The sequence below is a fragment of the Triturus cristatus genome, chromosome 9 (assembly GCF_964204655.1).
Source record: "Triturus cristatus chromosome 9, aTriCri1.1, whole genome shotgun sequence".
Lineage (NCBI taxonomy): Eukaryota > Metazoa > Chordata > Amphibia > Caudata > Salamandridae > Triturus > Triturus cristatus.
Genome location: NC_140592.1, coordinates 156256117 through 156276883, shown reverse-complemented (window position 1 = coordinate 156276883; position 20767 = coordinate 156256117). Strand labels below are relative to the sequence as shown.

Sequence of the window (20767 nt, the reverse complement as noted above, 5' to 3'; positions counted from 1 at the left end):
GAAAATGCCAATAAAAAGAATTTAAAAAAAAAAGAAACCCATAAGATCCAGTGCAGGTATGTTTTCAGAATGCTTCTAAGATTGTGGAACTGGAACTTTATTATGTTGTGCTTCCTGCCCTTTGTACTATGGTAGTAGATTGTGTGGTTCTGGGTGGTTTAGAATGGCAAACGTGTGGTACGTGTGCGCGCTCACTTTTGTAGTGTCCGCTTTCAAGTGTTTATAATTTTATATTATTGTCTTTTTGTGAGATAGGCTTGAGCGTGACATCGCTGTGTATTGCTCGTGTCTATCTCATTTATTGCCTTTTGGTTGTGAACGGGCATGTCTGCTAGTGAAGGCATTGTATATGTTTTCGAATGGGAGGGTTATATGTATAAACAGGAGTTAGCGGTTGGGCAGAGGCGGTTGTTCATACTTATGAAGTGCCTGCTGCCAAGCATAAACACCGGAATATACAGATTATACTTCGAGTTTGCCTTATTCTTACCTGTGTGGCACCTGACTTCCTTGTTGTGTGGAACTTGAGGTAACATCGCAGTCGTGGTACTGACTGCGTTGTGAAGGCACTAAAGTGGAATGCCTGCGTTGTAATAGATGGTTCCTCTTTCTTATAGATGTGGCAGTAGTGTGCACCTGGGCAATGCAAACGTATGTCCTGTCATGGACAAAGAGTATTTGAAGTGTGGTAAAAAAGGGAATTTTGGCAAGAATATGCAGGTCAGCTCCCAGGAGAGTGAACATGTTACAGAGTTATGAGGAATACGACAGTTCTAATGACAGTAGTGAACCAGACATCAATACAGTGTAGGTGGAGGTTCTTATTCAACCAAATATACACCATGCGTAGTTACTATTGATGGGGTTGGAAATATTGTTAAGGAAAATTGGCCTTGGCCTTATAAAAAAACGTCTGCCTCCTGATGTAGCACCAGGAGGGTACACTTGCCATAAAATTGATTTGGTTGTTTTTTTCGGGGCTAAAATAGAATTTTCTGGATGGTAGACCTTTGGAAAGATTTACGTGGGCAGAAATGGTAAGTTATTGTTGGGGTGGCCACAGCAAAAAGAACTGTGGGTTAAATTAGATCCTACAGCTTCTCTTCCTCTTAACACTGTTGCAGCAAATGTTACTGGGGATGGGGATGGGGACGTAACGGATTTCATTCAAGATCTAAAATCACAGTTTCTCAATGTATTCAATGGCAAGTCAGGAGAGTACCGAGGATTCAAGCATCGTATTAGGCTACACAAGGGTTCTGTTCCCATTCGCCATAGGGTGCGCAATGTACCATTTTAAGCAAACTGAAGGATATTCTACATGATCTCTGTCAAAAGAATATAATTGAACCTGTTGAATCTTAGTCATGGGTTTCTCTAATTATTATTTCTGTCAAATCTTCAGGCGAGCTGAAGCTTTTCATTGATGTGCAAAGTCTTAACAATGCTATATGAGTGGATACCCACCCTTTGCCTACTTTACATGAGATGGTCACCACCCTGGCAAGAGCTCAAGTGTTCTCGTCCTTTGATCTGGCTAGTGCCTATCATCAAGTCCTCTTGGATTAGGAATCAAAGAACCTTACAACATTTATAACTCCAGAATGGCTGTTTTTGTTTTGTTGGATGCCATTTGGTCTTGCCAGTGCAGCATCTGTTTTTCAGAGGTCAATGAAGGGGCCTGGAAGGGGCAATTGCTTCCCAAAACAACATATTGTTTTTTGGCATGGATGCGGAAGGGCATGATCACAATTTGAAGAGGGTTTTGGCAGCCTTATCAGCTAAAGGCCTTACCCTACGGTCTGACAAATGTAGGTTTAAGCAGAAGAAATGTAGTAGGTCATTGTATTAGAGGCATTGGTATTAAACCCAAGCGGAACCATGTTGAAAATATCACCAGTGCTCCTATTTCCACTTCCAATGCACAATTAGTGGCATTCCTTGAATTAACTGAGTTTTACTCAAAATGTATCCTCAACTATGCTGCCAAGGTAGATCCCTTTAGGTGTTTTTTTAACAAAGAAACAAACTTTGTTTCGACTCAAGATATGTCCACTGCATTTAAAACTTTGAAGGAGTTTATTGCTAATGCCCCATGTTCAAAATCATTTGTAGTTGGAAAGCAGTGTGTTGGGAGGGTGAATGTCAGCAATTGTGGTTTAGTTGCTGTGCTTATGCAAAGGGATAAAGCAAAGAATGGATAGTTGCTTATGCCTCTAGGGCTTTGCGGGATGCAGAAAATAATTACTCCATAATAGAGAGGGAATTCCTGGCATATGTGTAGGGTGTGGAGTATTTTATAACCTTCTTATGGGGAACCAAATTCATCATTAAAATGGACCACAAGCCTTTAGTTTACATGATGGCACCTAGTGGTGAGTGTTCCATATCCACAAGGTTGGCTAGGCGAGCATCTAGGCTGCAAATATCCCTGTGCCAATTAGAATATGTGCATAGGAAGATTGATGTGCATGCCGATTGCATGTCCAAACAATCTATCCCTGCAAATAGAAATGATTGTAAGGTTGTGGATAAATAAGATTGTGAGGTAACATTGAGGTAACATTCACCCTGCAGGATGTCAGCTTTATTGAAGCTGGGCAAACCATTGTTCAAGGAGTGGATGAAATGGAAAGAGATGTTGAATTAACGGAAGTAAAGCAGTGTATTTTAAATGGATGGCCAGAGGAAAGGAAGATGCATGGAGAGGTAATGGAGCATTCAAAAGTATGTGAGGAATTGGCAGTAGAAAATGGCATTGTGATACGAGGGAATACATTTGTTCCTCCATTTAAACTGAGGAAAATGATTGTGGACATAGCCCATGAAGGTCATATGAGAATGTCATGTATCAGAAGACGAGTCAGGGAGATTTTCTGGTGACCTGGAGTGGACATGTTTGTAGAGCATCAGGTAAGGTTATGCACCAAGTGTGTTTCCTGCTAAGACTGAACCACAGCCTATTGAGTTTCCGGTTTCTCCATGGTGGAAATTGGGATTAGACACCATCAGTCCATTTGAAGTACTACCCAGACAGGAAGCTTTTGGGATTGTGTTGATGTATTATTATTCTAAATGGCTGGAGGTTGAATGGTAAAGCAGGTCATTACACAAAATGTTGTTGAATTCTTAGATGAAATTATTTGTAGGGAAGGTATCCCTCAGGAAATTGTAACTGATGATGGCCCTCAATTCGAGAGTGCATTTATGGAGAACTACTTGGAGGAATGTGGTGTGACACATAGGAGAGTAACTGTATTCCACGCAGAGGCTAACAGTCAAGTTAAGAGGTCCAACCGTGTTGTCAAGGACGCGATCCAGTTAGCTGTAAAAGGGAGGCTTCAACTGGAGAAATGTATTGCAGTCTATGTTGTTAAACTATAGGACTTTACCCAATTCTGTGACAACGTGAGTCCCTTTGAGTTATTGAGAGGACACTAACCTTGTACCAGGTTGTTTAATTGGTAACTGAAGAACAAACGCAATGTGGTTGATGAGATTGCAGAGGTGGATTTCAAAGGAATTAGATGTAGAGTAGAGGAGTACAACAATTAAATGAAACAGGAGTTAAGAAGAAGGAAAAGTCCTGTGAGCAAGCAAATTGTGAAAATAGGAGATTTGGTCCATATAAAGAAACTGAAGATGCATGGTAAGGTTTGTGCCAAGTGGTCGTATCCCATTAAAAATAAGTGTTCAAGAATGCAGTATGAATAGATTTTGGTAGCGTCCGGAACCTTAACATGGTATCTTTATTTAAGAGGGAGAGACAGTGTTCAGACCAACAGTGGAGCAATGTTTTCTTGGATGTGGGAGAACGAGAGTTCCAGCTCTGATGCAGGAAACAGTGACAAGGACACCTCTAGAAATGTGAGGTCCTGTAGTCCACCCAAGAGGTTGCAGGACTATATTGTTGGGTAAAATCTCTATATAAAGGGGGGAGGTGTGTGGTACGTGTGTGTGCTCACTTTCTCGGTGTCCGCGTTCAAGTGTTTATATTTGTATATTATTGTATTGTTATGTGATAGTCACTGGTGTGACACCATTGTGTATCGCTCGTGTCTATCTCATCTATTACCTTTTGGTTGTGAACAGGCGCTTCTGCTCGTGAAGGCATTGTGGATGTTTTCGAATGGGGAGATTGTATATATCAACAGGAGATAGCGATTGGGCAAAGGCGGTTGTACATACTTATGAAGCGGATGCTGTCAAGAATAAACCCCTAAATATACAGATTATACTTTGAATTTGTGTTTTCTTACCCGTGTGCCTCCCTACAAAATGTTCTAATGTCCTGCGTAATTTTAGAGAGTTAATGCAGAGAAACATACATTGGAAGATATAAAGTAAAGAAAATCCAGGTACCTGAAATAATGTGCAAATATAATTCTTAACAAGATAACAAAATTAAAAACAGAATCTGTTCTCTAATGGGCTGTTTCTATGTCAGAAGTAAAATGTCTCATATTCTCATAAAATAAAACAAGCTCATTTTGTTAAAACTTTCAAATTGACATGAAATCATAAGCGTACAACACTATCTGATCCCTTGGCTATACGACAGCAGTCACAATGGCCTCTGAGAGAAATGGAAGGCCCGATGCCCATGCTGTCTCTGGAAACATTGTTACAGCAGGGTTCTGGAATGCGGAGATAAGAACGCTTTTCAGCGCAAAGGTATGTAACTTGGCATTGATGAGCAAACCCTGGCCCCCTGGCACTGTAGCGTGGAGAGAATAGCAATTATGTTTGGACTGGTAGAGATAATACGCATCATATTGACAAAAAATAATAAACATCTCAAGTGCTGCATCAAAAGGCAGTGAACAATGTAACCTGTTATTTTTCAGAAATTGTTTTACTTTACTGGTGTGCGTGTGCAGGTTTTGCTGTTTGCTGCAATCAAAAACAGTATGATCCAACAAATTATCAATCCATTTAGAGAGATTCAATGAAACATGCACCACAGTCATAATTGGTACCCGAATATCCCAGACTACATTATTTTATCAAAAAGAATATTTTCCAGACAGGAGTAAATAACACCTAAAGCAAATGTCACCCAAGGAATGGAGATTGATTTTGGATTAAGCAAAGAGATAAAAGTAGGGAAAAGCAATGCCTGAGCAAGGGCAAAACTGTGGAGGACACAGCAACAATTTACGACGAGTAAGCGAGGGACTGGGCAGTCAAAACTAGGCTGACGTGGACCTGAGCTTATGTAGGGACATTATGGACTTTATCTCTTCTTGTTGTCTGCTGAGAAACTCCTGACTTAGAGGAAGGTTACATTTTTGCATCACTCTGCAAAATAAAAGGACAGTAACGAGCTGCTTTACTAACATTCCAGTATTTAGAAATTTTGAAAAACCTTTTTGTAAACAGTGAGGTTTTTTGATATTCTCACTGTCAGCTATTTTGAATTTGGGATAAAAGACCTATTAGCATAACATAATACATTGATGGCAGATAGGCATGGACAGAGCTCACTGAGTGAATCCCGCTGAGTTACTGAAATAAGCATCAACATAGACAGACCAGGCAGGGTCAGGCATAGAGGAGCTAGGCATACTCAGACATGTGCATGGGTTCCCACCAACACAAGCTGTAGGAACCAGAGAGCTGGGTCAGTCTAACTTAGAGGTACAGCAACGCACCAGGGTAGCCCCACAGAACCAAGGTGTGCTGCACTTCAGATGCATGGAACACCATGTCCTGAAAACAAGGTTTAATATGGGAGGAAACCTTCCTCTCATCTTCTTTTGCAGAAAAGCCAGGTCACGGAAATGGAGTCAGAACAAGCCCCCTTTTCTGTAGTATGTGTGGTTTTACAGCCAAGTGTTGCGAAGCCTTTGCCAACTATTCAGTGTATTATGACACAATCCATAGGTTAAACAATGCACTTGTTGATTGAGAGCCGCAGACAATTGAGGAAGGTGTTGCACAAAGCTAAACATTGAATGAAGCTGGCCCATCTCACAGTGCCTGGTTAACTTTACTGTTTGCAACATTTCCCTGCACCCCAAACTCAAGGCTATTCTTAGGATCATCCGCTTGGGGTTCTGCCACAAAGGGACTGTTTCAGTAACCAATGGCAACCATTAGCCCCATCAATCACCATTTGGCATAATAGGGAATGTTCGCTCACCGTTTGACGTAGCGCCAATTACAGCGCTACTGTTGTCAGTGGTTACCGATGTGTTGGTTTTTGAGAGCATTTAGTAATTTACATTAATTAAAGTACGAGGCAACTAGTTTTACTTTATTTGCAGCCTTTGTCCTTAATGTACCCTTCTTCTGACATCAATAGCACAAGCATGTTTCGATCCTTTTTTCGGATAGTGGGGTAGCCAGGATGCCCTGCACTCTTACATTTGATGCAGTGTAAAAGCTGATCTTGCTTTGCATGACCGATAAACCTATCTTGACAACAAAATAAAATGTGCCCAATGCACATATTTAGACAAACTTTGCTGAAACTGAGAAAGGTTGATGAACAAGCACCGTAAAAGCGTACTTGATTAGGTAAAACAGTAGAATGAATTAAATAGTGAATTTAAGATGTTTAGTTACTGATTACATTATATTTTTACCAGCGATGTCATGAAAAACTAATGATGAAACTTTGGGGCCCATCAGGATGTCCGTCTGCCACCCTAGCGGTGCTGGGACCGGCCGCCAGTGGTGCGGCGGTCCCGCACCTGCAATTAGGATGCCACCACCACCGTGGCGGTGGCATCCTCCATTCCCAGCATTGTCCGCCACAATGCTGGGAATGCAGTGTGTGCATTGTCACGCGCAGGGTGACAGGCACTGCGCGGTGCCTGCCACCTCATCCATGACAATTAAGGGGGGTACCATAGAGGAGTGTCATAAAGAAACTCTACATTGGTGCAATTTGTATATGCACAGAGTTACTTGTCTGAAACTTTCAGTATAAGTGCCTAACATTATAAAGATCATTTATGCCAAAAAAATATTTTTTATTGTAATGATTTTTAGAAACAGTTTGCATGTTGCTACTTTTTTTAATTGTGGTAATAGTCCATAATTAGAGTTGAACGTTTTTGTGTAACATTCACTGACAACTTTACAAAATGCTTATATATGATATGTGTGATTACTACATTATGTTTGAATTTAATTAGGAGTTATTATACTAAATCAGAAAATGCAACTTTTAGAAAACATTTGAGTTGTCTTTTCTCCTTTGGCTGCATTATTTCATAACCTTGTGCAATGGACTTTGATAAGTTTCCTTAAATGTTGCTTTATTTGTTTTTGTTCATGCGATATTCTTTGAAGCTTTTGTCTCTTATTCGAAGAGGGGGAACCAATTTGTCCCCTCTTACAATTAATGTTTTCCTATTTACAGTTTTTGTGCTATATTTCAGAAGGATTTTCTTGAGAACTGAGTATCATCTTGCATGGCTCCTTGCTACTAAACATCTAGCACGTGAGACGTACAACGTAGGGGTTATCTAAGAAGTAGGACGGCGAGGACGAGGAAGGAGAGCGGCCATGGTAAGGAGGAGGCAGCCACGCCAGGTAAGTTCCTTTTTTTAAACATTATAATTACTTTGGGAGGGTGGAGATGCCGGCTAACTCCACTCCACCACAGAGTCGGAGTTTTGCCTAAACTCTGTATTCGCAACAGAACATGGAGTAGGCAAAATTCCGGAAACTCCGCTGACGGAGCGGAGTTACCCGCCCTGGGTTATTGATAAGTGCAAGATGTAATTGGTCCATGATGCCACAGTTCAATCTCTCAACCAAGCCATTACTGTGGGGATGATATAAGGATATTCAATTCCTTGGATACTAGCTGAGTGCCATTATCAGTCACTAACTCTTCTGGGAATCCTTCTCTCATGAATACTTCCCTGCAGAACTTAATGACTACATCAGAGTTAGTGCTGTCCACAAATTTCACTTCTGGCCATTTAGTAATTTAGCCCACCAAAATCAAAGCATACTTGGGCATGCTGCCTGTAACTCCAATGGTTCCCGCCACATCAAATGCCACCTGGTATCAAGGTGTGTTTTTAACTATGATGGGCGTGACAGCAGAAGGGCATGTCACCTGTGATTTATCATTGAGGACACACATACAACATTCACAGACATAATGTTCAATAGCGTTGTCCATCCCGGACCACTAAAAATCCTCTCTTCCTGTATGCTTCATAGTGTGAACACCAATATGACCATCCTGGGCCAAATTGAGAACGCATCTGCGTAGGCACCCCAGGACAATCAATTTTCCACCCCTGCACATACGGCCCCGAACTGTGGATATCTCTTCTGCAACTCTCCTGCAGGGAATCAATGCTATAGGTGTACTTTTGTAATGGGCCAACCATTACCAATGAAGTTAGTCACGTCCTCCAGCTACTTTTCATCAGACAACTATCTAGAAAATGTATCAATAAAGGCAGTATAATGTACTTAGAATGTATAATGTTCAAATACATTCGTGTGACAGCATTGATCATCTTACAAATGTTTACTTTGGAGTCTGAATGTTTAAAATTATATAACTCTAGACATTTCTTTAAATGCTTCAAAGTTCAATTAAAGACTGCATTTGATGCAACTAAAAGCCCAAGATTTTTGGGTTAGAAGACCTATTAGCATAACATAATACATTGTTTATGAAGATCTAAGGTTAATAAGCACTTCTAGATAGATTTTAGAATCTGGTCATTCAACTGAAAAAAAAGCAAAAGTTTAATTTGCATCCGTCCTGACTTGGTCAGTTACGGTCGCTCCCTCCTGCCCCCGCTCTCTCCTGCCTCAAGCTGGGTATCGTTGCGCAGCCCTGCTGCTGATCATAGTTATCGTCCTTTGCTGCACTTATTGTTTATTTTAAACATTGTATTGTCCTGCCGAGATCGTGTGCCCGTGTTTGCTGCCCTTTGCTGCATTATTTGTATTTGTGCTCCTGCATTAGCTGCTCCCTGCTTTGGCATTGTGCCTGCTTTGGCATTGTGTGGCCGCCCGCGTAGTTCTTTGATCGGTTTCACCCGACCCGGTCGGCGCTTCCACCCCAGCCGCCATTGCTGTTGTTGTTGTTGTTGGCCAGAGCCCGCCCCCTCCACCACGCACCTGCCTCCCAGCTGCTCCTCCCTCCCACTAAACTACATAGCCTCCACTTCGGACATCGTAGCGCTGTGTCCGTCCTGACTTGGTCAGTTACGGTCGCTCCCTCCTGCCCCCGCTCTCTCCTGCCTCAAGCTGGGTATCGTTGCGCAGCCCTGCTGCTGATCATAGTTATCGTCCTTTGCTGCACTTATTGTTTATTTTAAACATTGTATTGTCCTGCCGAGATCGTGTGCCCGTGTTTGCTGCCCTTTGCTGCATTATTTGTATTTGTGCTCCTGCATTAGCTGCTCCCTGCTTTGGCATTGTGCCTGCTTTGGCATTGTGTGGCCGCCCGCGTAGTTCTTTGATCGGTTTCACCCGACCCGGTCGGCGCTTCCGCCCCAGCCGCCATTGCTGTTGTTGTTGTTGTTGGCCAGAGCCCGCCCCCTCCACCACGCACCCGCCTCCCAGCTGCTCCTCCCTCGCCCCTTCCCCCTCCCACTTATGACAGTTGCTCTTGCGCGCAGCGTTCACGCGCAGCGTCCGCGCCCAACCCGCGCCGAAGGTGCGCCAAAGGTAAGCCCGTCTACGCCCGTCCGCGCCTGGACCGCGCCCAGCGCCAGACCCCCTGCCCCTCGCACTGCCCAGCCCCCCCGCGTTACCTACGATGCCGCCACCCTCCTAGCCCTTAACCCCGGTCGCGCCCCCTACTGCATCCAAGCCGCTCCAGGACGCACCCATGGACCGTTCTCCTGCCCCTCCTGCAAATTCAGCGGCACCGTCAACATCTCCGCTCCGACCACACCACAGATTCCCGACCCCAACCACCTAGAATGCATCCTTCTCAACACCCGCTCGGTCCACAGGCACGCCATTGACCTTTGGAACCTACTAGACACCATCTCTCCAGACGTCGCCTTCCTAACGGAAACATGGATGAACGCCTCCTCCGCCCCTGACATCGCCATCGCTATCCCTGACGACTATAAGATTACACGCAAAGACCGCACCGACCAAACAGGAGGAGGAATCGCTATCGTCCACAAGAAATCAATCCACATCTCAACCAGCTCTGACGCCAACCTCGCCAACTCCGAACACCTCCACTTCCAGATCCACATCGACCCCAAGACCACACTCAGAGGCACCCTCCTCTACAGACCACCAGGACCCCGCGCAAGATTCAGTGAAGACATCACGGACTTCATCACCCCACACGCGCTCCCCTCCAAAGACTACATCCTCCTGGGAGACCTCAACTTCCACCTTGAGAAGATCAACGACCGCAACACCGCCACCCTCTTAGACAACCTCGCCAACCTCGGACTTAAACAACTGGTCACTTCCCCCACCCACATCGCAGGTCACACACTCGACCCCATCTTCACCTCTAGCAACCATGTCTCTTTCAACCACACTACGGAGCTCCTCTGGACTGACCACAGCTGCGTCCACTTCACCTACAACAAGCCGAAACCCATCATCCACCTCCAAACAACTCTACAAAGAAACTGGAACAAAATCACCACGGAACAGATCTCCTCATCGATCCTTCAAACCTCCCCAGCCCTCTCTTCTGACGCCAACGAAGCCGCCTCCAACCTCACCCTTTGGTTATCCAACACCGCAGACACCTTAGCACCACTGAAAAAACGCCTACACAAAATCAAGAAGGCCTCATGGTTCAACGAGGACCTCAAGAAATCCAAGAAACTATGCCGCTCCCTTGAAAAGGCCTGGAAAAAAGACTCATCCACCAGCAACAAGGACGCCTTCAAAAACGCCATCCGTACTCACCACCAACTGATCCGAAAAGCCAAAAAAACAGCATTCAAGGATCGACTCGACAACAACGCCCACAACAGCAAGGAACTTTTCAACATCGTCAAGGAATTTTCCAACCCCTCGGCCAACTCCAACGACATCACCCCCTCTCAAACTCTCTGCGACTCCCTAGCCTCTTTTTTCCACAACAAGATTGCTGACATCCACAACAGCTTTGACAACCAACCCGGAAGCCAACCCACCCTACCATCAGCTGACTATCTTCCCCCCGTTAACACCCTCAACGCCTGGAACCCAATCACCACTGAGGACACCATCCGCCTGATGAATTCCATCCACTCTGGATCCCCCACAGACCCATGCCCTCACCACATCTTCAACAAAGCAGACTCCGTCATAGCCCCGCACCTCCGAGACGTCATCAACTGCTCCTTCAACCCCGCTACCTTCCCAGAAGACTGGAAACACGCTGAACTCACCGCACTTCTGAAAAAACCAACAGCAGACCCCACCGAACTCAAAAACTACCGCCCCATCTCACTTCTTCCATTCCCGGCCAAAGTCATCGAGAAAGCTGTCAACAACCAGCTCGCCGCCTTCCTCGAAGCCAACAAATCCCTCGACTCCTCACAATCTGGCTTCCGAGCAAAACACAGCACTGAGACCGCCCTCATCGCAGCAACAGACGACATTCGAACTCTACTGGACATTGGAGACACAGTCGCCCTCATCCTCCTCGACCTCTCTGCTGCCTTCGACACAGTCTGCCACAGCACCCTTTTACAGCGCCTCAAAAACATCGGAATCCAAGGAAAGGCACTGGAATGGATCACCTCGTTCCTCTCCGGAAGAACCCAGAGAGTCCGCCTCCCTCCATTCAAGTCCGAGGCCTCTGAAATCATCTGCGGCGTACCACAAGGATCCTCACTCAGCCCCACCCTCTTCAACGTATACATGAGCCCCCTCGCGACCATCGCCCGCCAACACAACCTCAACATCATCTCTTACGCGGATGACACTCAACTGATCCTTTCTCTCACCAAGGACCCCAGCACCGCCAAAACTAACCTACACGAAGGAATGAAAGAAGTCGCCGAATGGATGAAACAAAGCCGTCTGAAACTGAACTCAGACAAAACAGAAGTCCTCATCTTAGGTAAATCCCCCTCTGCTTGGGACGACTCCTGGTGGCCGGAAGCCCTCGGAAAAGCACCCATCCCGACAGACCACGCACGGAACCTTGGCGTCATCCTGGACTCTTCACTCTCAATGAACAGACAAGTCAGCGCCGTATCCTCATCCTGCTTCAACATCCTTCGCATGCTCAGAAAAACATTTCGCTGGATCCCCACCGAAACAAGGAAAACAGTCACCCATGCTCTGGTCACGAGCCGACTGGACTACGGAAACACCCTCTACGCAGGTACCACCGCCAAACTACAGAAGAAACTACAACGAATCCAAAACGCCTCAGCCAGGCTCATATTAGACATCCCACGCAACGAACACATCTCGGATCACCTTAAAGACCTCCACTGGCTACCCGTCAATAAGAGGATCACTTTCCGACTGCTTACCCACGCACACAAATCACTCTACGACATCGGACCAGATTGCCTCAACTCTCGACTGTCCTTCTACACCCCCTCCCGCCAACTTCGATCTTCCAGCCAAGCATTCGCCACTGTCCCTCGCATCAACAAAACCACCATTGGAGGCAGATCCTTCTCATACCTGGCTGCCAAAACATGGAACTCACTCCCCGCTTACCTTCGCCTCACCCAGAATCACCTAGCGTTCAGAAAACAACTTAAAACGTGGATATTTGACAAATAACCCCCCTCCCCTCCCCAAGCGCCTTGAAACCCTCTGGGTATGTAGTGCGCTATATAAATTTTATGACTTATGACTTATGACTAGATCTCATTCCAGACCATAAACCAATATATGTAATATTAGCCTAGGTATGCATAATGTTACATGCAGATTGACAATCACAAATACCTTTAAATTCAAAGTGTACTTCAAAGCCTTTAAACTTTGTATATTTCAGATAAGCAATTGGTTATGAAAATGAAATGATAAGAGCATCAACTAGGAAAAAGATAATTTGAGATTTGTGTTGTATCTGGGGTGGTTTTCAAAGAGATGATGATCAATGAAAAACTGTTGCAAATTTGTCATTGGAAGAACAGATCTTTCAATTACATCAGCAAGTATTTTAAAATGTTGAATTATGCAATTTTTTGTAACCTCTGTTAAGCGAGTAAGCACCTCATGCCCACAAGTCTTGAAAGAAATTAAAAAGATATATACAGAAATAATCTGGCTAAGGAACATTTTCTGTTCAAACCAGCCCTCAGACGGTATCTCATAAGCCTTTTTGTGAGGTGTGTGCTCGCCTAAAAAAGTCACTGGACACCAGCAAGCCACAGTTCACTATCAACACTTAATTACAGATAAGTTCACCAATATCGTGTATGCAGCATTGTTGTCATAAGATGTAGTGCATGCTATATTGTGAGACTTCTACATGATAATTTATCAATGTCATAGGCTATAATAAAACTATTGACTTGAAAAATCTTTATTCGACAATGAAAATGCTATGTCTTTCTGCATTGTAAGAGCTGGTTAAATTCAACTTATTCTGGAATATATACTAAATACAGGGAAGAAGATGGAGATATACAAATGCCCTTTGAACTGACCGCTATGAGCTAGGAAATTCTTTCATTCTGTTCTTTCCTCTTCATGCTTACTTGATTAAAAGCACTGATACAGCATGTGGGGACCACAAGGGGCTCCCTGCTGCTTGTATGGTGATTGGTGGCTCCCTCATTCAGAGTAAGGCAAGAGAGCCCAATGTCTCCTGCGCTCCTGCTCATCTGCACTGGTCACGGAAGGGAAGAAATTAGTGCAATTGCACTTTGTTGTTTTGGGAACCCTCCCTCCAACAATGCAACTCCAACAGGCCTGGCACCTTAAAGTGCAAGGAGATTTCTCTGGAGATATCTCTGGAAACTCCCACCACCACCACTCCAGTGGAAATCTTAGGGATGAATTGCAAAGATGTCAACAATAGCTGGTTCCCCCAGGTGGACCCACAGCCACGCATGGGCTTAAAGATTAAAACTGAAGCCTGCTCGGGATTTTTCTTCACACAGTGGTGCCTCTGAGCCTCATGGCACAGCACATGAGTGACCTTTAGGAAAAGGATACCTCTGGTCCAGATAGATCTTTTCACGCAGGGGTTTTTCCTCTTGCTTCTGGTGGCATGCTTCAGCCACCAGGAGAGACAATCTAGGGCCACCTATCCTCTAAAATGCATTCATAAACTTGCTAGCGGCTTTTGCAATGGAATCCATGTTGGGTATAATTGGCAAGGTGGTATTGCATAGATACATAAGATAACATGTCCACGTTTCGATCCTGGGCGGTGAATTAAGTGTATTCGGTTTTTACTACAGTTGCTTCAATTTATACTGAAAGAGCAGTTGTTCGCAATTTGGTCATGCATGAACTGTGTTTGTTGCCCCAGGCCAATACTTTGAAGAAAGATTATTTTAACCTACCTTTATTGTACATGTTCGTTGGTACTTGAACATCACTCAAGCTGATATTTACAGGCAAATTATTAAAATGATCATTTGGTAGTAGCAAAAATTCCTTTCCCAGCTCTAAATAGTTTCCATCTTCATCTCGTTCATTGATGAGAACAGCATTGAAGTATTCATACTAGAAACAAGAACGGGTGGTTAGTATATTTTTTTTTACAATTTATTAGAAAAAACAATCAAAGAGATTAATGGATGCAAAAGTATGAAAAGTTGCAATAGCTAATTTTTTTGTGCTAGTTAAATATGAGTATAGACTTCGCTATCAGACACCCTTTTGCCCTTAGCGTAGAGAAGTGATCTCTATTTGCTTCTATGGAATTGAAGGCTTTTTTCCAAGTGGGTCAGTAAGCATAATTTAGGCCCCTCTACACCGGTTTCACATCCCCCATATTACAGAAAAATTGGTAAAGGGGACTTTATACCACACTGAGACATAATGGGATATGCCACTCCTCGTTTAACTTGACACCCATTTACAGTTGCATATTGTCTGTCACATATCGATGCAATGCTCCTTTGTGAAGCATACCCTCCTATAGGCTGGGGGGCACAGCCACATATGGCACATACTAGGGGCCCTATGATTTCATACTGACTCACTGACATCTTCGTCACTATAGGGTGAATACCCATTTTACTACGTCTGTCCATTGAGATATGCCCTTTTCAATATGGCACCTATTTATAGCAGCACTTTACACCTATCATGGTATCCACAAACTACCACACATTGTATACTCCGGTAGTCCAACGGCTTTCATTACCTTAGAAGCCCACACCTGAAGCCATTCTGATTGCCATGACATATAAACGCCACCCCCTTCTCCTTGCTCACTCACTCCGAGCTGACAGAGACAGGGCAAAGTCATCACACAAGTTGCACACTGGAATCCATGAGTAATGGGACACTTTCTTGCAATATTTGCAAGTTTATTATTTAAGATGGAGACTTATGTGCCTTCTCCCTTACTAGTTTTTAACCCTCTAAATAGCGTGGTCTCTGCTACTACTTGATGGTGTCAAAACCTTACCACTTTTGCGTAAGTCTTCATTTCCCTGACAACCTTTCTGTTATGTGTGTGGTGGACTCTTCACCAGTGTGTCACATGCCTGTCTGTTTGTCTGCAACTGTTTTTTTATGTTTTGCGATCATGCACCCTCACAGTCAAGGGCTGATTCACCATGGCATGTACTAAATACAATAGTGGCATGCATTTATTACAGTATTATACTGAGGCCATGGTTATAACCTCATACCAGTTTGTCTTTTACTTCTGTCTTTTTTTCTTAATTTCTGGTCGGTGTTTACTATTACTAAGGTACACTTTATACTCTTAGATCCATCATTGTGAATGTGATTGGGTATGATTGGCACCTAACTATGAGCCCAATTAAGATGGTAGGCGGACTATCAGGGATTGGGACCAACCCGACATGCAGACGATGGTCCAGCAGTAGGCATTTTGATGCGACCGCCACCACGGTGGCCGCAATGCCATATATTTTGCATTGCTGCGGGTGCTGCTAGAATGCAAAAAAGGGACACTGCACACATCTCTATGTGGCCCGTGTCTGGGGGCAAGAGGGCCAATGTCCCTTTCTGCCAGCCTTTTCATGGCGGATTCATCGCCATGAAAGGGTCGGCGGAAATGGCACATCGTAATGCCTATGGCGGTGCCTGGCAAGCACAGCCTCCATTGTAGGCACTACTTTGCCTCCGCCGCACCGGCGGGCTCAAGGAGCCCATCGGATGTGTGGCGGTGGGTCTTGCCAAACGCCAACAATCCGCATGTCATTCTAATGTGGCAGGCGGAAAACATGCTTAGGATGGCAGTGAGAACCACACCGACGGGCTGTCAGTGGTGGTCTCACCACCATCCTATATCTTTTCAAAGCCCAATCCACAGTAAATTAGGTCTTCGGTCCTGAAGAATTGCCTAGATCGATAGCGACTGTAATTTGTCAAGAAATATGTTGACCTCTTCACACACAATCCCATGAGCACGACTAGACCATTATATCTGGATCCAGTCTAACATTGTTTTTAACTTAAAATTAGAGCGATACAATAATATTTGATTTGGCACACCTTTTATTCATACTACACCAACCTATTCTGACTCACACTTAGGGTATTGCCACTCATACTTCATGTACAAGATCAAAATCAAAAGATCTCCAGCAAAGAGCACATTGCTGCGGGGGGTGATACAAAGATGTGCTAATATGTTTAACATCAGCAGACTCCAAGAATTCACACATTGCTGTAGATGCTAACTGGGATCCATTATATATCACTTATTCTCCTGGATACACTTCTCTGACAAACACATCTTGTAAAAAATTATTTAGCATTGCTCGAATTAAAAGTTTTGACACAATTTATCTCTGGACATTTGACATGTTCTCTATTAGAATCAATGCATATTTAGGTGAACCCCCTATGATTCCAAATGGTCTGGAAATGTCAAATGACAATTTGTTCTGTGGTGCACTAGTATATTCAAACAGAGTAATCAGACTAGGGACGTACACTTGCGTTTTCTCACTTAAAACACATGCATATCATTCTCTAACACAATGTTCTATAGCTTTAGCAATCCCTGGCCAACAAAAGCTTTCCCTCAACCTCCCTTTCATGACACTATATGGCCTTCATTGGCAAGACTTACCACTATGTCCCTAAGACCACTCGGAACTACAGAAAGTTCACACCTGACCCACAATTCATCAATTATAGAAAACCCTTCAGAAACTCTCCAGTAGGGAACCTAACTATTCTGCACAATGTTAGGTACAAGCTATTGTCCAGTGAAACATCTCATGATCTATTGCATTACACTGTCATTCCTAGATGCTTGTCTCTACTCGTTCGCTGACAAGAAGCCATACAAATTTGTATTCATAGAACATATAAAGGTTATATCTTTAATGCAGTTTTCACAATATTCATTCTGTTTTCATAACGGCAACTTAGACAAACAATCTACAGAGAGTTCCTTACCTCTGCTTCATATTGCAACTCGTATTGACATTTCTATAACCAAGAGTGTCACTTAGCTATGCAAGGAGTAGATCTATGACCACTGCTAGTGCTGAATAAATCTACCAAAGGTTTATTGTCCATTTGTAAAATAAATTCATGTCCCCAGACAACATTCTTGGAATATTGGACTCCCAACCATATACTCAAAGCTTTTCTTTAAATGGTGGAATATGTGTGTTCCACACCATTTAACGCTCTTGAGGCAAAGGCAATTACTTCCTCACAACCTTTGCTTCTTTCCTGCATTAACATGGTCTCAAGCCCATGATTGCTAGCATCAGGGTGATAACAGATAAGTATCAAAAGATTTAAGTGGGCCTGTTGAGACTATTTTACATTTTACAGAATCGAACACACTGTCACATTCTCTGTTCTAGACATACATTGTATTTTTTAACCAAATAACGTAAGCTAGCTGTCTTGGTAGCAAAATATTTACAAAGTAGGCATAGTATTTAATGGGCCCTAAAAAGGTTCTCAGCTGATCTTTGTCTTTGAGTGCAGTTGCTTCTTCAATCACCTACAAAATCTTAATTTTAATTCAATACATTTGCCTGATATATGATGTCCACTTAATTTAATTTACATTTGTCTTTTCTTAGTGTCAACCCTCAGGTTTTAACGCCTTCCAACACACTCTTAAGTCTCATGTCGTGTTCACAGTCATCTTTCTCATAAATAAGTATGTCATCCTGAAAGTTTGCCATGCTAGCCATTTCACTGACCAAATAGTCCATCAGCCATTGTAACACAAAGGAAACCAATGACAGCCCAAATGGCATTCATATGTAGTATTAATCATTATCTGGTGTTACGAAAGACGCGAGATGTGTAGACTCCTTGGACAATTCTATCTAATTATAAGCCACAGATATATCGAGAGACATGAACATTACCTCCCATGAAGTATAGCTAACATAGTTTGTTATGGTGGGAAGAGGTTGGTAGTCCCCCCAGATGTTAGAATTTAAGTCGCATATGTTGCTACACTATCTTATGGATTTGGCAGAACCACCAAGGACAGTCATTCTCAGCCTTCAATTGGTTCAACTATTCACTGGGCACACAACTTCTCAAGTTCAGATTTCAACTCTTACCTTAATATTATAGGCACTTTATGCAATTTAGACTCTATTCCGATCTCGTTCGGAAAGCAAACCAAAAGTCTCGTGTCCGGAATGCTTTCCGTACGACTCGTGTCAGGGGAGTCCGACCGAACAAGTATGATGCATTTGAATGCATCCGGATACAATTCGGTTGGACTCCCATTGACTTCGATGGAAGCCTGTGTACCGAACGCGTACACAGGCTCCCATTGACAAAAGGGGTGGATGGGGATCATCGTCCACCCTGTGACGGGCACCCCTGTGCATGGTCTGAAAGGGGGGACCCAGGGGTACCTCCACGGGCACGAATCGGAGGGCCCTGGGTGAAGGGGGGCCATCTATGGGCCCCCAAAGACCGATTCCAGCAGCCTTTTCGATCCAGGCAAATGGGATCGTAAGGGCTGTCCGAATTGTACATTGTACTTGCTCGCTTGGAAAATCTACTCCATACAGCTGTACGATTTGGCTCCGGAGGGCTCCATTACTCCGTATGCCTTCGGGAAATGATTTGGTCCGAGCTAAGGGTTTCCAGGCATTGTACTTGCTCGTTCAGAATTGGGAACGAGTCGGAAACAAGGGCTCTGGATTGGTTTGGTAAAACCAAATCTGATTCGGAGCCCTTCCGACGGAGATCGGAATTGGGCCCTTTATGTACAACCGATCAAGCATTCTCTTTTAAGTTTATGTGATGTTCCAGTCCCTTCAATCTTCTCAACCTATCTGTGAACATTTCAGGATATTGACTAACCCATTTACAGTCATTTGGTTGACATGCACTCATTAACATTGTGTTAAGGAACATTTGTCTGTATAAGGGTGGTTAGGGTCTTGCACTATGTTAACGTCTCCTTGCTTATTTCATCCATCCCAACAAATTTGATCCATGCTTACTTAGCAAATTAAACTGTACTGTCTCATTATTTTCATATCATAATGAAGCTTCATGTTTTCCTGGAACTTCCACGCTTTTCCCCCATTAGCAAAGATGTTGATAGAGAATTCTTTAAGTTGAATGCCTTACAACCTGGACAATTAATTTTCACTTATCAAAGTGTAGGGTGACCCCGAATCTGCCATTATCCTCACATTTAAGTCATTAATTGTTATGTCACAATAGGGTCTTGTTGTTTTTGTGTTACTGATTGACGCTACTTCAAACATCTGACTTATATCTGTTCTGGCATGGATAACATCATCAGAATGTCATCATCCCCATCAGAGACATCATCATCCAATGATTTTGGAGTGTGGTTATTCCACCCTTCCTGTCCCCTACTTGGCTTGCAAATGTGGGCAAAAGACCCCTTCTCTCCACACAATATAGTTTGAGAGCTGGACAAATCTTGACGTTGCCTAAATGTAGTTTGTTTTCACATCGAAAGCATGACAAATAATTCTTTTCATAAACACTCTTATAACGGATCACAGGATTGTTACTACGTGGTTGGGACTTATCACTGTCCTCTTTCATATTGTACTTTTCAGTTTGTTTGGAGATCTCTTTGACTTCGTAAGCACTAGTGCTAGCACTCATTTTTTCATGAACAGCTCAGAATGATCTATGCTCCTGGCTATAATAAGTGCAGTTTCTAAATTTGGATCTTCCATTGATAATAATCTTACGGGAATCATTTTATTGTCTGTTTTTTCAATTAATTGATATTGAATTTATTTCATCTTTTAATTCACTGTAATTGCATGCTGCATCAAGTGTGCGCAAAGCCACTACAAAATCATTAATTGATTCACTGGGAAGTTGTGGACGCTGAAGACATTTGTGGCATTCCGTAACTGTGTTTTTCCTTAGATTAAACCTTTTTTCCAAAGTTTTGGCATATTTGTCCATTGTTTTGTTAATGTCAGCATCATCCCTAGATCCAGGCTATCAGGCTATCATTAAAATCTGATTTAAAAAAAAAAAGTGTGCGCAAAGCCACTACAAAATCATTAATTGATTTTTAATTGATTCACTGGGAAGTTGTGGACGCTGAAGACATTTGTGGCATTCCAATTCTGTGTTTTTCCTTAGATTAAACCTTTTGTCCGAAGTTTTGGCATATTTGTCCATTGTTTTGTTTTTGTCAGCATCATCCCTAGAGCCAGGCTGCACATTTATCCCTCAGGTAGAA

General features: G+C 43.4%; 1 protein-coding gene across 3 annotated transcripts in view; it reads right to left on the bottom strand.

The window, feature by feature from the left end:
- CACNA2D3 (calcium voltage-gated channel auxiliary subunit alpha2delta 3) overlaps positions 1–20767 on the bottom strand; it is a 2334275-nt gene that overhangs the window by 1367636 nt on the left and 945872 nt on the right. For all 3 annotated transcript variants that reach the window (XM_085624637.1, XM_085624639.1, XM_085624638.1), the window contains exon 5: positions 14442–14604. In XM_085624637.1, the coding sequence (XP_085480763.1) occupies positions 14442–14604 (163 nt within the window). The remainder of the gene's footprint in view (positions 1–14441; positions 14605–20767) is intronic.